This window comes from Micropterus salmoides, unplaced genomic scaffold, assembly GCF_014851395.1.
Source record: "Micropterus salmoides isolate LMB-PRFRI ecotype aquatic unplaced genomic scaffold, ASM1485139v1 Ms_hic_scaffold_7, whole genome shotgun sequence".
In the NCBI taxonomy this organism is placed as follows: domain Eukaryota; kingdom Metazoa; phylum Chordata; class Actinopteri; order Centrarchiformes; family Centrarchidae; genus Micropterus; species Micropterus salmoides.
Genome location: NW_024044459.1, coordinates 22,809,460 through 22,822,877, shown reverse-complemented (window position 1 = coordinate 22,822,877; position 13,418 = coordinate 22,809,460). Strand labels below are relative to the sequence as shown.

At 38.1% G+C, this 13,418-nt stretch overlaps 1 protein-coding gene across 4 annotated transcripts in view; it reads right to left on the bottom strand.

Annotated features, from left to right (window-relative positions):
- Positions 1 to 13,418, bottom strand: part of ntrk2a (neurotrophic tyrosine kinase, receptor, type 2a) — a 108,976-nt gene that overhangs the window by 6,209 nt on the left and 89,349 nt on the right. For all 4 annotated transcript variants that reach the window (XM_038704116.1, XM_038704117.1, XM_038704119.1 and 1 more), the window contains one exon: positions 1,414 to 1,572. In XM_038704116.1, the coding sequence (XP_038560044.1) occupies positions 1,414 to 1,572 (159 nt within the window). The remainder of the gene's footprint in view (positions 1 to 1,413; positions 1,573 to 13,418) is intronic.

The following is a 13,418-nucleotide window of genomic DNA, read 5'->3' as shown; positions in this document are numbered from 1 at the left end:
TGAAATTTTTTAATGATGGTTTTGTTTTCCTCTTTGTAGTTTTAAACCTGTTAAATCATCTTATTCCACACTGTATGACAATATATTCTCTATCTGCTTGTTTCAGCTCTTCATTGAAGCTATGTGATGTTTACACTGTGTGAAATCTTCAAAACCAAAAATCCATGTTTTTTATTGGTTGCAATCCTCACTGTAAATATTCTAGATATTCTATGCATCATTTTGACCCAGGTTCGGCCTGATGTATTCGGTAACTTCACCTCTGGTGGATTTCAAAATATCTGTGGGCTTAAAAAGATTTGTTTTACTGTGTGTTCTCTGTCAATAACCTGTGTATATTTCTTATTTGTATTTGACATAGTCCTATTTGTACATTTTTAAACTCTTTACTTTCTCTTTTCTTTCTATATTTATGTTCATGTAAGCACCAAAATACCATGGCAAATTCCTGGTATGTAAAAATGTACCTGGCAATAAACCTGATTCTGATTCTTTCCTCCTGCTCTCCCCCCTCTCCCTCCCTCTCTCCACAGACAGGCTGCTGCTTCTTAATGGATTTAAATGGCAACTATCTTTATTAATTGAGATTATTATTATATTATTAAAAGAGATTTTTACATTTAAAATCTCTGTTTAATATCCTTGTTAAATGAATATTCTTGGCTTAGGTCTGTTTGTTAAAATAAGGGGGCATCTGGAGATGGGCTCAAACAATCAATTTATAGAGAAAATTATTTTCAGAGCAATTGATATTGAAAGTAATGGTTTGTTTGCAGCCTCCATGGTCAATACTTATGTTTACTATTAGTATAAATCCTCATTTTAGTGGCTGTGTGCTGGATGTGAAAAGTACTTAGGGAACAAATCATGAACCAGATTAACAAAAAAAGTGACATGTTGTGGGCCCCTTGTGAAAAATAGGGTTTTAAAAGATTCCTTTCCACTAAAAACGCTAGACACCGCTGCTAGCTCCAAGCTCCCCAGCTCTGTGTCGTACCTTACAATTAATTCAAGACACGATGAAATGATAAACAACATATTGAGTTTCCAACAGATTTGCTTTAGCTTTATATAATGAGATGACTCAGGCCAAAGAATTCACACAACGTATACCTATGAGAAATTTGCACACAAAACTGATTAAATATTTAGTTTTATTTCTGAGGGGCTTTCTCATGTCTTGGGGCTGTAGCATCTTGTTTGCAATCACTTATTAAGCAGAAGCAGGTGCATTCATGGTTACATTTGCATAAATATTGTTGTTTTGTACTTTTGACTTCAATTCATTTTGTTCAGATTACACGTTACAACATTGTGATGGATCAGTAACCTTCACAGTTAAATGTTCATAGCCTCTCCTGTTTTTGATTCTGTGTGTACTGTTGAGTTCAGAAGTGAAGTTTTTCACTGTACCTCATTATTGGAGAGCTGGTACCACGGCTGTTTTCCATAGGTGAAGATCTCCCAGAGAACAACTCCAAGACTCCAAACATCACTCTCTGTGGTGAACTTTCTGTACATGATGCTTTCAGGGGGCATCCAGCGGATTGGCAGCATTGTGTGACCGCCGACCTTTGAATACAAAGAGAGAATAAAGTAAGTATAGTGTACAATGACTGTAAGGAAAATTAAGATTTAGAGAACTATTCAATATAATCATCCTCTGTCTGTTCTGCAAAATCATGCATTTTAACTACATGGTCATGCAGCTTTTCACATTTCTAACAAGGGTTCACTCAGAAATTATTCCAGGATTCTATTTGTAGACTTGTGCTCTGCCTTTAATACAATGTGACGTCACACCGTGATAACTACACTCCACCACCTCCATGTGCCACCTCTCCTCATTCGCTGGATCCATAATTTCCTCAGTGACAGACCACAGGCAGTGAGGGTGGGACGCACCACATCCACCACCATTAATGTCAACACTGGAGCCCCCTAAGGCTGCGTCCTCAGCCCCTTTCTCTACACTCTGTACACCAATGACAGCCTTAGCCCCTCTCACATACAAGATACTTAAAATACTGATGATGACACAGCCATACTCGCCCTCCTCTCTAACACAGAGTCAGTTGCAGCATATCACCAATCCATTGCCCACTTCCCACTGGCTTCCCAATGCTGCCAAGACAAAGGAACTCATACTGGACATACGCCGTAAACTCTCCACCCCTCACTGCCCCATCTCCATAAACAGCCAGCCAGTAGAAATTATTGACAGCTTCAGGTACCTTGGCATCACCATGGACAATAAACTGAGTTTTGATCACTGCATCACAGACATCCGCAAACGCTGTCAACAAGGACTTTTTGTCATATGTAAACTCAGGACTCTCTCAGTCAAACCACACCTACTGCTTCTCCTGTACCATAGTATCATTGAACCCATCCTCTTGTACTGTGCTACCTGCTACTTCCCCATGCTCTCTCTCACCAATAGGAATAAGTTTCTTAAAATCACTTCCTTCAAAATAATAGGTCTTCCGATTCCCAACCTGTCAGCCTTCATTAATACTGCCACTGCTCGCAGAGCAACTACCATAGTACAAAATCCCAGCCACCCTCTCAACTCAATCTTCACCCTTCTCCCATCTGGCTGTAGATATAGACAGCTGCTCTATAAAAAGGCACGCTTTGGGAAAATATTTGTACCCTGCGCTATAAGAGCGTCAAACTCACAGACAAGTTAATGATGTCACTCCTGTGTTATATGTGTAGAGATGTGTACATTGCTTGTGTATGTGTACTATGGGTAGATTGTGTGTAGTATTCATGTTAAAGGTGCTCTTTGTACAGACTGTGAAAACACATTTCTTCCACTGAGGACAATAAAGAATGAATCTGAATCTGTAAATGTGAAAAATAAATTCTCCCATATCAGCTAAGTGATCAAAACTAGATAAAGAAAAATGGCTAGCTCCAGTAAACAGTCAAATGTTTGCTATAAAATGTTTGAGCCAGTTTGTGTGAGTCAGCAAAATGTTAGCCATCACTCAATAATAAATACATATCTGATAGAGAATAAATTATTGCAGTATGTGCACTGCTAGTGTCTCATGTGAGTGAAATTTAATTAGTTTTAAAATATTGTTTAATTAGACCTTAAATCGTATAGCATCACACAGCGGAGTGAGTTCCAGCGATTCTCAGAAAGCATAAATCACCAGCTAATCCCACACAGGAACTCAAAGGCACTCTGAGAGACATTTGGTCATTTCATTAAGCTCTAATCTGAGCCGAGCCTTTGGAGCCTGTTTGACTGTTGTATTCATTAATTTCTGCTGGGACTCTCAAAGATGGTGACTGTAGGCTTAAACCAAGTTGAAAACTTCCCATGCTTCACCAGTGAATAAAAGGTGAGTGAGTTCCCTCAGTCATCAAACATACACTGACATGTAATTACAGTTTTACATTTGGATAAAAACTATAATGATTCACATATTCATTTGATGGCACCCAGCCTTAAAACTGTTCCTCTGTTGAACATGTTTAACCTGAACACGCTCAAAGTGAAAGTGAACGAAAGCTAACCCTGTGTACTGATGTTTTTCTCCCCCTCTCCCCTTACTTCTCCGACGAACATGAATCTACCAACCAATCTGCGCTCCATCACTCCACACAGATAGCACAATCCATTTTCGGAGGTTTATGCCTGTTATTAATGGCTAGGTACCCACACTTGGCCTGTTTCTTTGTTAGTCAGTGGGTTATTTTATGGAGTAATAAAATGCACACGATCACAAAGATAGCCATCAGGCTCACTGGTACGCCTGGAGAAACATATCTGCCTCCATCTCTGCAGCCCTTACTCTTCATAACCAGGACCTCGCTCTTCTCCCTGTAATGTGCCTTGCATTTCTCTCTCTGACTCTGCCAAATTCAAATGTGCTTTATTGGCATAGTTATAATGAAGTACATTATTGTGTAGTGAAGTAGTGTGTTACAATAAGAATGATAATATGGAATTCAATAAAAAAGACAACAAATGGTTTACACATTACAATATATACACTTCAACACACTATACAACACTAGTTGCTATTCTGACTATACATGCTGCTGCTTGATGACTATACATGCTTCCGCTCAATGTTTGGCTAGCAAAAGACATCTACGTGATAGGTGCTATTATTAGAGCAGTGTAAGTTAGGTATTTTAAGGAACAGTGCGTAATGTGTGTGTAGCAAGTGTATGGGTGATCGAACAGAAAGTGACGGTGAAAGCTTGCTGAGCAGAGGAAAGGATGGGACCATGGAGGAGCTGATGACAGTAAAGCAAATTAGGGATGCAACTCATTTTAAGCTAATGAGGAGATATTTCTTTTGTATTTTAATGTGCAAATGAAATGGAATTATCCAGAAATCCTGTATTGAAAAAAGATGCATCGATAATTATTTTATAAGCGCATTGCAGCCTTCTGAAATGCATGGAAATGGTGAGGTGCCTAGAGATTATTACCACCCCTACTATACATGCTTCCACTTGGTCACTATACATGCTGCTACTTGGTGACCGGGCTGGTTAAAGTTCACTTATAACTGACGTTTATGGACTGGCAGCAGTGTGCTACTTACTTGTGGTTTGAATGTTTCCTTTTTCAGTTCCAGGTTTGTTTCAATGCCAAATTTTATTTTCAATAGAAAAATTGATTGTCACTGTTCTTGCCCATACACATCACTAGCTTTGACATATCTTCAGTTTTAATGGTGCAACCTGATTTTGTAAATCACAAGTTTGAAACTAGATGGTAGTTACTTAGAACTTAGGAAGGACCGTAAACACAAATGGATCACTTCGCTATAACATTCGCTAATCATCAGCAACTATAAAATGCATTGCATTGTGGGACATTTTTTGTTTAACTGTGGTGTTTTGTGTAAATGTAATGCACCATAGATTGTGATTAATTTTAGATTATTAGTAAATAAAGTGATTTTGGAAAAAAACGTATATTCTATTCTATTCTATAGACTATTCACCGATGTGTCTATCCCTGCTCATAGACATTAGTCTTTTTGTTTTATTCATCATGGCTGATCATTTCCCCTGATGGTCTGAAATATTAATGTGGGGCTCTTGAACTGCTGGGCTACATGTTTTTATGTTTGTTAACTGTCTTTGTGAATGTGCTTTGAGTGTCAGAGAGAATGAGGAGAAAGGAGGACAGTCTTTTCAAAAAGGCTCTAACAAGACTGAATTGAAAGAGGAAACAAGGAAGAAAACAAATGAAGGCGCAGGAAGGGAAAGCCTCAGATTAAATCTTCTTGTCATTCAGCAGGAGGGGCATTGAATAGTAAGAAAGTCACGTTTACAGGAGAAGACCGAACATTTTCAAAGAATCTCACTGAAGTATAGATGGTGCATCTCTCTCTGACATCAGCTCTTTGTCTGTTTTCTCTTTGCTGCCAGTAACTTCGTCGTCAGTCTTTGTCTCCTTTTCTGTTCCCTTCTCTCTCTCTCTCTCTCTCACTCGTTCTCACCTTCCCTCACTGCCTCTAAGCCCGCCTGTCTGTCTGTCTCTCTCTCCGTCTTATAAATATGCATCATTTCAGCTAGACAGACCACTGCCTGAGTGTTCCAGGAAAGCCTAAAAAAGGGTAACAAATAAAGCAGAGGACGGCTTTGGGATCTCTGTAGTAACCTCCTGGAGGCTGTATTTTATGGCTAAGTATTATGGGATGTGGTGTAGGAGGTGCTTATGTGACTAACTCCGCCTACTCTTTGTTACACACCTTAATTGCCCTCTGTGTTTCTATGGAAACAAAAACTCTTTCCAAGAATGTGTCTATGTGTGTGTGTGTGTGTGTTTTATTCTTTCCCCCTGAAGAATAGAGCTCGTTCTTTTGCCTGGTTCAGATACAGTGAAATGGTTGACATATAAGGTTACACAACATGCTGTTGTTTATTGTAGTGATGCTGCCAGACAAAAAAAAAATTAAATCAGTTATTTAGAACTTAAAAAGCATTCTCACAGTTAAAACCAATATGAATTATTACAGTAGCTGCTGTATTTTTCACTGAAGTACTCAAAATGAAACTAAGCAATATTATAAAATATTCAACTGGCATTTGAAATAGGGTTTTGCTATATGGATTAAATAAATTTTGTGTTTTTAATATTTTTAACAGCAATGTCTCATTCAGTACATTACAATATTTACTGAAGCATTCAAAGTAATACGTTGAAAAGCTGAAATGAAGTTCATCACTTAGGTCAAATGTTTTTCTGAAACCCAGTATGTACTGATTTGGCCTAAATGTAGCATGTAGTATGCAGTATGCAAACAACAGCAAAATCTGCAGTAGTAAGCTATGTAAAAATACCCAGAAGTCGTACTGATTTGGAAAAAATCTACAATATGCATCTGATCAGTCTACCTCGCGTACTGTGTACCACAATGCAAACTGCAAGTGCAGTAGAATGGTAATTTATTTTCCTCCTGTTGTTGGCTTCCACTTTCCAAAACCAGACACTGGCTAAGCCAATATAAGTCAAAAAGTTCAATACTACTACTATGTGGGTGTCAGTTCAACATTCTGTTGAAACTAGCAACCACTACCGAGAAAACATTGATCCTTGCTGGAGCATTTTACATCTGTATTCTTTTTTTTTATTGTTGATCTGTTATTTACATTATTTATTTTAGTTAAATAGTTTTCCTGCAGTGGGGTTTCCTTTGATATTGGAGGGTTTTCACGACAGCAGCACCGGAAATAGCGACGTATCTGAGGCAACTGATGATGAGGAATGTTTGACAAAGCTAGCTCAGACAACATAAGTTAAGTTCTGATTTGGGTAATCAATATACCATCCAAGCATCGGTCCCAAAAGAAGGTAAGACTGATGAGGGAACCTCATTTAGTTATCTTAACTGCCTTGACCTTGCTGCTATGAACATTTAGGTAGTTTTCCTGGCCAAATATCCAATTTTGGAAGCCAGAAGATCTCACAAGCAACACACTTACCTTGTGGCCATGGTTGTATGGAATCAGATTTGTGCCAGTTTGTCAAACAAAACTTAAAACTAAAAAATTTAACAAAATATAGTAATTTGAGAGAGAATAAAACTAACTGAACCATAAATATGTCTCTCACTGTCAGCTTTACAATTACACTGCCAGCTCTCTCGTTTGCACTGCCTGACTTTTTGCTTTTCTGACTAAAATGTCTCTCGTGGGTGGGTTTTTCAGGGGTGTATCCCCATTGGCTAGTGTATGTTTGAGTGACAACTCAGTGCCCCAGATGTTTTTCAGTACAACAAGCTATGTTGACACCTTAAACATTGGAATCTTTACTGTAAACTGGATTGCACAAGATTAATAAAGTAAGTATTGATGTTTGTCACTGCTATGCAATGAGATGGGCAGCTGTAGCCCACTAGCTTTTTTGTTGTCTTAACTTTAGCTAACTTGTTATGTAAAACGACTGATAGCTAACCAATTGGAAACCTACAGCTATTTGTCCCTATTTCCAGGGAAAATGGCTAAAATAACACCCAAAATGAATCAGTAATAACGCCTCAACCATTAGGCCTAGGGTCTCTTTTGATATGTCAGAAGCTAAGGAATATGAATCAACTGTAAATTAACCTATTTGTTTTTCTATTATAGAGTGAGGACACAATAAAGGAAAATATGATATTTTCATCCTCACCTGGAATAAAATCTATATTTTAATTGCAATATCACCATCAAAACCATCATCCAACTAATATAACAATTATAATGCAACAGAATATCTTGTAATACACCTGGAATACAATTGTAAGAAGCTAATATACAACCATTATTACACAGTCTGTCAAAAGTATACCAGGCGAATGTCCATGTTTTGGCCATATTTACTGTTTATATGCTCACTTTTATTGGGAGTTTTCTGTAAAACACTATTTCTGTCCATACAACCATGTTCCAGACAACATAAAGCAACATAAAACGCCCAAAGTAAGTAAGCGGTTGTAACTGTATATGTATATTGGTGCGTATGTTGTTATTATTATATGGCTAATAACTCTGCGAGTTGATTGATTTGGGTGATATGAGTTACACAGCTGATCAGAGCTCGAGCTGAGCTTTCTAGAGTGGTCGGACTGAGGTTTAGGATGAGATGAGATATATCTGGATGGCAATAACCGCAGCCATGTACAGTGTTTACTGAGCGATATATAGCGATATAAGCGATATAAGTTCATTTAGATGCTTTGTGTTTGATGTGTGTTTGGTGTGGATATAAATGGTTGGTTTGAGCTTCTAGCGGAGCATCCTAGCTTCACAGAGGTGTGTAGCATGCATAGGGTGACAAAATACTAGGATCATCCTTGGATTTCTTGGGAAAATCATGTGCTGCCCCCGTCAGCTGGCTAAGTAATGTTAGGCTGTACTCTGTGCGTTTGCAGTCCTGACACAAATGTCTCTCATGTGATAGCATTTGTTAAAAAGCACAGTAATTTGCCTTCTCTTTGTAAAACAATGTAATATTGTGAGACCTGCAGACCCTAACAGACCGTTACTATACAGTCTGCGAGGTTCAGCTTTACTTCTAAATTATTGCTTTTTATTCCAAGCTTTAGCTGAGGAATTCCCACAAAAATGCTGGAGATGCCACATGTCCACCCACACTCAACTGCAAAACAGTGAAGCAGTGCGCACAGCCACAGCGCAATGACCACAAGCAAGTGATTACAGTGCTCAATTCAATTCAATTCAATTTTATTTATATAGCGCCAAATCACAACAACAGTTATCTCACAGCGCTTTTCATAAAAGAGACCATACTCTATGATGTTATTTACAGAAGCCCAGCAATTCCCACCAAGAGCAAGCACTAGGCGACAGAGGCAAGGAAAAACTTCCTTTTAAAAGGCAGAAACCTCGAGCAGAACCATGGCTCAGGGTGGGCGGCCATCTGCCTCATGTGTAAGATATACAGTATACACATGAAAACAGGATTAATGAAAAAAATATATAAATGATGTAATGTAAAAAAAAAAAGATTGAAAAATGTATATATTCTTTGTGTTTGTTATTGTTAATAATAGTTCCGAAATGTTTACAAGCAATATGATTTTAATTGATCTGTGTTATTTAAGTGCTAGGTTGCTAAACACCATCCAGCCTTTTTTCATATCTGTGACTGAGCATGTAGTCACAGATGTCTATTGTAGTGTTGTACTAAATGTTTGTAGTCTTTTCATTGTAGCTGTTGTTAGCTTTCTGAGTCTAATGCGTTGCTTATACAACCTTCTACATAACGGGTTAAGTTGCTGTTTGGCGAACTATTTAGTATTTAATTTATTTTTCTTTTAATATATGTTTACTGAACTAATTACCATGCTGTATTTGCTACAAGGACCTTCAGCTAGTAAAACCCTCAAAGGTCAACTGCCACCTTCAGCCTTTGTTGAAAGTGTGTCCAGCTGGCTGCATCTACTGTACATGCATTATGAGGGCAGAAGAGACACCCTATCTTGATATGAGAAGTATGTTATTAAAAGTACATGTGAAAGTGGAGAGTATGTTATTAAAAGTACATGTGAAAGTGTGACGTATATTTTAGATGTGAAATGTGCAAAAACAGGATGAATTCATGTGCTTCAACATTTGGTTTGTGTGCTTGTTTTTTTCTTCCACTTCCACTAATACGGGTATATCTTTATGGTATGGTAGGTTTATGGGTTTCTTTATGTTATTTTGATATGTGGTTTTGATTTATATTAAATTAATAATAATGTAAAAGGTAAACAGAATTATATAGCGACATTTAGATTTTGAAGATTTTTTTTTTCTCAAATGCATGCAAAGATAAATGGTCCTCCATATGATATATTTTCATATGTGTATCACAACATCATCTTTGTGTTGATGTGTATCTTGTCACACAGATAACAGTGTCTGCCCACATGCACGCTCACTCCTGCACAGATAACTGCTCCACTCCAGCCTCATGCTGTTTGTCTGTGTTGGTCAGGACCCAGTGATGGGTTGTGAAAAGAAAAAACAACTACACACATGCCAAACTACTCTGCAGAAATTGTTTAGCTCTGCTTTGTAGCCATTTTTTTTCCTACAGTCTTTGGCAGCAGCGTAAAACAGTCAGGCTCAAACCTCAAAACCCAAACACACATTTAATTCTCTTTCATCCTACACATTTGGACATGATGAAATCAGTTTAGGGATGTGTGCTGTATATGTGCATTCACCCTGCCCAACTCCAACTGCAAGTCCGTCCCCAACCACACACACACACACACACACACACACACACACTGAAAAAAGGCTGCAAGGTTTGAATCAAAGAAGCATCCTGTATGTCGTCTTCTGTCAGGTTCTTGTGTAAGAGGGGTAAGAGGGGATTCAATGACGTCACCACAGCCCCTTCAGTCCTACGCCTTTGCTTATATACCACACACACACACAAGCACGGAGGGTGGGGGGGGGCTCCAATTCCTTTATGACTCATCTTTGCTCCTGTCTGACGCAACAGCATGATGGGTCCCTACACCCCCTCACCACAGACACACCTCTCTCTCTCTCCTGGATGCTGAAATATGGCTTTTACCTCCCACCATGCTGCACTTCTCTTCTGATGTCCGTCTACCTCTCTGTGCTTTTCTGTCATTTCTTGCAGTTTTTCTCGGTCTCTGATTTCCTAGTTGTCTAAAGCTTACAGTAGTGTCAGTTTGTTTGTTGTTGACTAGCCTGTAACACTGTACACAGGCTGCCTCTCCTCTCCCACCTTGGCATGTGTATGTTCCTTTACAGCTCTAGCCTTTTCTCCTTTTAGTATATTTATTTGTGTCTTGTTTTCTACCTCTCTGGCCTCCCACCCATTTTCCCCCTTCTCTCTCTCTCCCTTTTCATCTCTTTCCCACTTTCCTGCCTCTGTCTCCCACACTTCCATCTCTCTCCTTCTCCCCTCTCTTTCTCTAGTACTGCCTCAGCATACTAAACAGAAGTTCTCTGATTACTTTTCTTCCTGAGAAACGTTGGATACAACTCTGAGGCTCACCGCCACTGCCTTCGCCTGTTGCCATGACTACAGCCTCAGCGCTTAGCTTTATTGAGGAGTGGGGGGAGAAGGAGGTGGTGGGGGGGAGGTTGCTGTGTGTCGTCACACAGAGATAGTACAAAAGAAAGCCACAGAGGAGAGGCCTTAATCTTTTTTACATCTTTAATTTGATGCAGTGAACAACTAGTTTTGCCAAATTTAATCTCAACAGTGTTCAGAAAAAGACAAATGAAAAGTCGATTTTCCATGTGCTTAGTAAATATTGATTGATTCTGGCCATGTGGATCTTGTATTTTTGACCTTTTTTTGACATTGTGCTAAGCTTTAGGGTTGTGAAAGGTTTTTAAAATGTGGAGGAACTAAGCAAAATATGATTCACAGTAAAATAGTAGCCAACTGGAATATTTACAATAGGTAAAGTTTATTTCTAATCATGAGAAAAAGGAAAAATATACCTGGAATTTTCCATGCCACTGTTATGTTAAGAATTTCTATGAACTATAATTTGTTTAAATATTCCAGTATTTGTATTTATAAAATGGAAAATTTGACATATGACATGACATATACAAGCTATAATCTGAAACAGAGTTTCCTAACAAACTAAAAATGATTTACAATGAATTTCTTCAACTACATTGAACAAAAAAATAAAATGCATCAATTAATGCCATTACTGAATTATAAATCCATCAAATGGCCTATAGATCATTGTTATCTTTCTGAATGTTATTGTTAAGGCTATTATTTGTCCAAAATAGAGATTTTTCTTTTCGTTTTATGGCTGCCCTTTCCCTCTGTCCCTATTTCTCTCTTGCTCCCTCCTCCTCCAAGTTCTCTGTCACTGTCACTCATGTCAGTTTGTCACACTGGTTGGGAGTAAGGGGCAGGAAAAATGGACAGTCACTATCAATCAATCAGTATGATTTATTAGATTTGTGCCTGTTGGAAAGGTGACAGATTGCTGTACAGGAGGGGAAAACACACACACACACACACACACACACACTCAACTGTACTTGTACCCCTGAGTTATCTTAACACTCACACTGCTAAATGTCCTTGTAATGCACACACACATACAAACATTCTTCTAAGCACACACAAAATGTATACCCACATATGCATCTTTTTAATAAATGCAGCCGCATTTGCTCTCCCTTTTCTTTTTGCAGAGACGCTCTTTCTACGTCACCTGTAAGGTGGGTGCAGGTATGTGTGTGTGTTACATCCCATTGTCCTACACTTCCTGGAGTCTAAATAGATTTGTTGTTTGTTTGTACTGTATACTTGTTTGGTGCAAACCCTTAAAGACTGCATTAGAAATACACATTGTATCAGGCTCAAAGTATAATATTTATATATAAAAAATAATCTTATGTGCTGTGGTTTGGAGTTTGATTAAAAAAAAATTATGTTTACTTAATCATCAGTTCATTTAATTGAAGACTACGCCACACTATGTGCTACTATATTTGTAGAAACATCACCATGTTTGTTTCATGGTATCACATTTTAGAAATGTTTGATATTTTTACATTTTGGGGGCTTATTTCACTTTCATTTTACAGATTCAACTTGTGTCTTGACACTTCCTCCAGGTTCATATTTAATATTTCAAAATATCCAAGAAAATAGGATACACACATCTCAGAAATATTGTCCTTTCTGTTTGCTCTTTTCTGTTGAGTTAATAATTTTAGTCAATAATTAGATTTAAATGTAGCCATTAATAAATATTGTTTAATATACTTTAAAACCTTGAATATTACTGCAGTTAGAAAAAACATCACATATTATCAATATGGCATCTTTTGGGGAGTTTCAGAAATTATTCTTGTAATTTTAATATATAAAATAAAAATAGAAGAGTGTATTAAAATGTATTGGTGCTTGTCATGCAGCCATATGGTTGGAAGGCCCCTAGTGAACAGCATTTTCCTACTCAGTAGCGTAAGGTAGTAAAAACGGATCCCAGTGCAGGCTGTTATGACGGGCCCTTGGGCTCCACAGTTACGAAGCACACACACACACACACACACACACACACACACACACACACACACACACACACACACTGTGTTCATGTCTACAAGGGAACCATACTGACAAATTTGTGTGCCTTGTTTCCTTATTGTGCACGGTTTGACAACTGATCGGATTAGATGCAGTAAATACATAACCTACTTAAATCAATTTCTTTCCACATTCACATATGAAAGTTTACAGTTCTTTTGGTGTTCTTGTGTTGCGTACGCCTACCATCATGTGATGGATTTTAGAGTCGGACTGTGTCACCTAGACTTTTATATTTGCGAAGGACAGAAGTCAAAGAGAAAGTTATAAAGAGCATGGCCAGTGCTGTCATTGTCAAAATCCTGAAACATCACTACAAACAGCTGAGTGC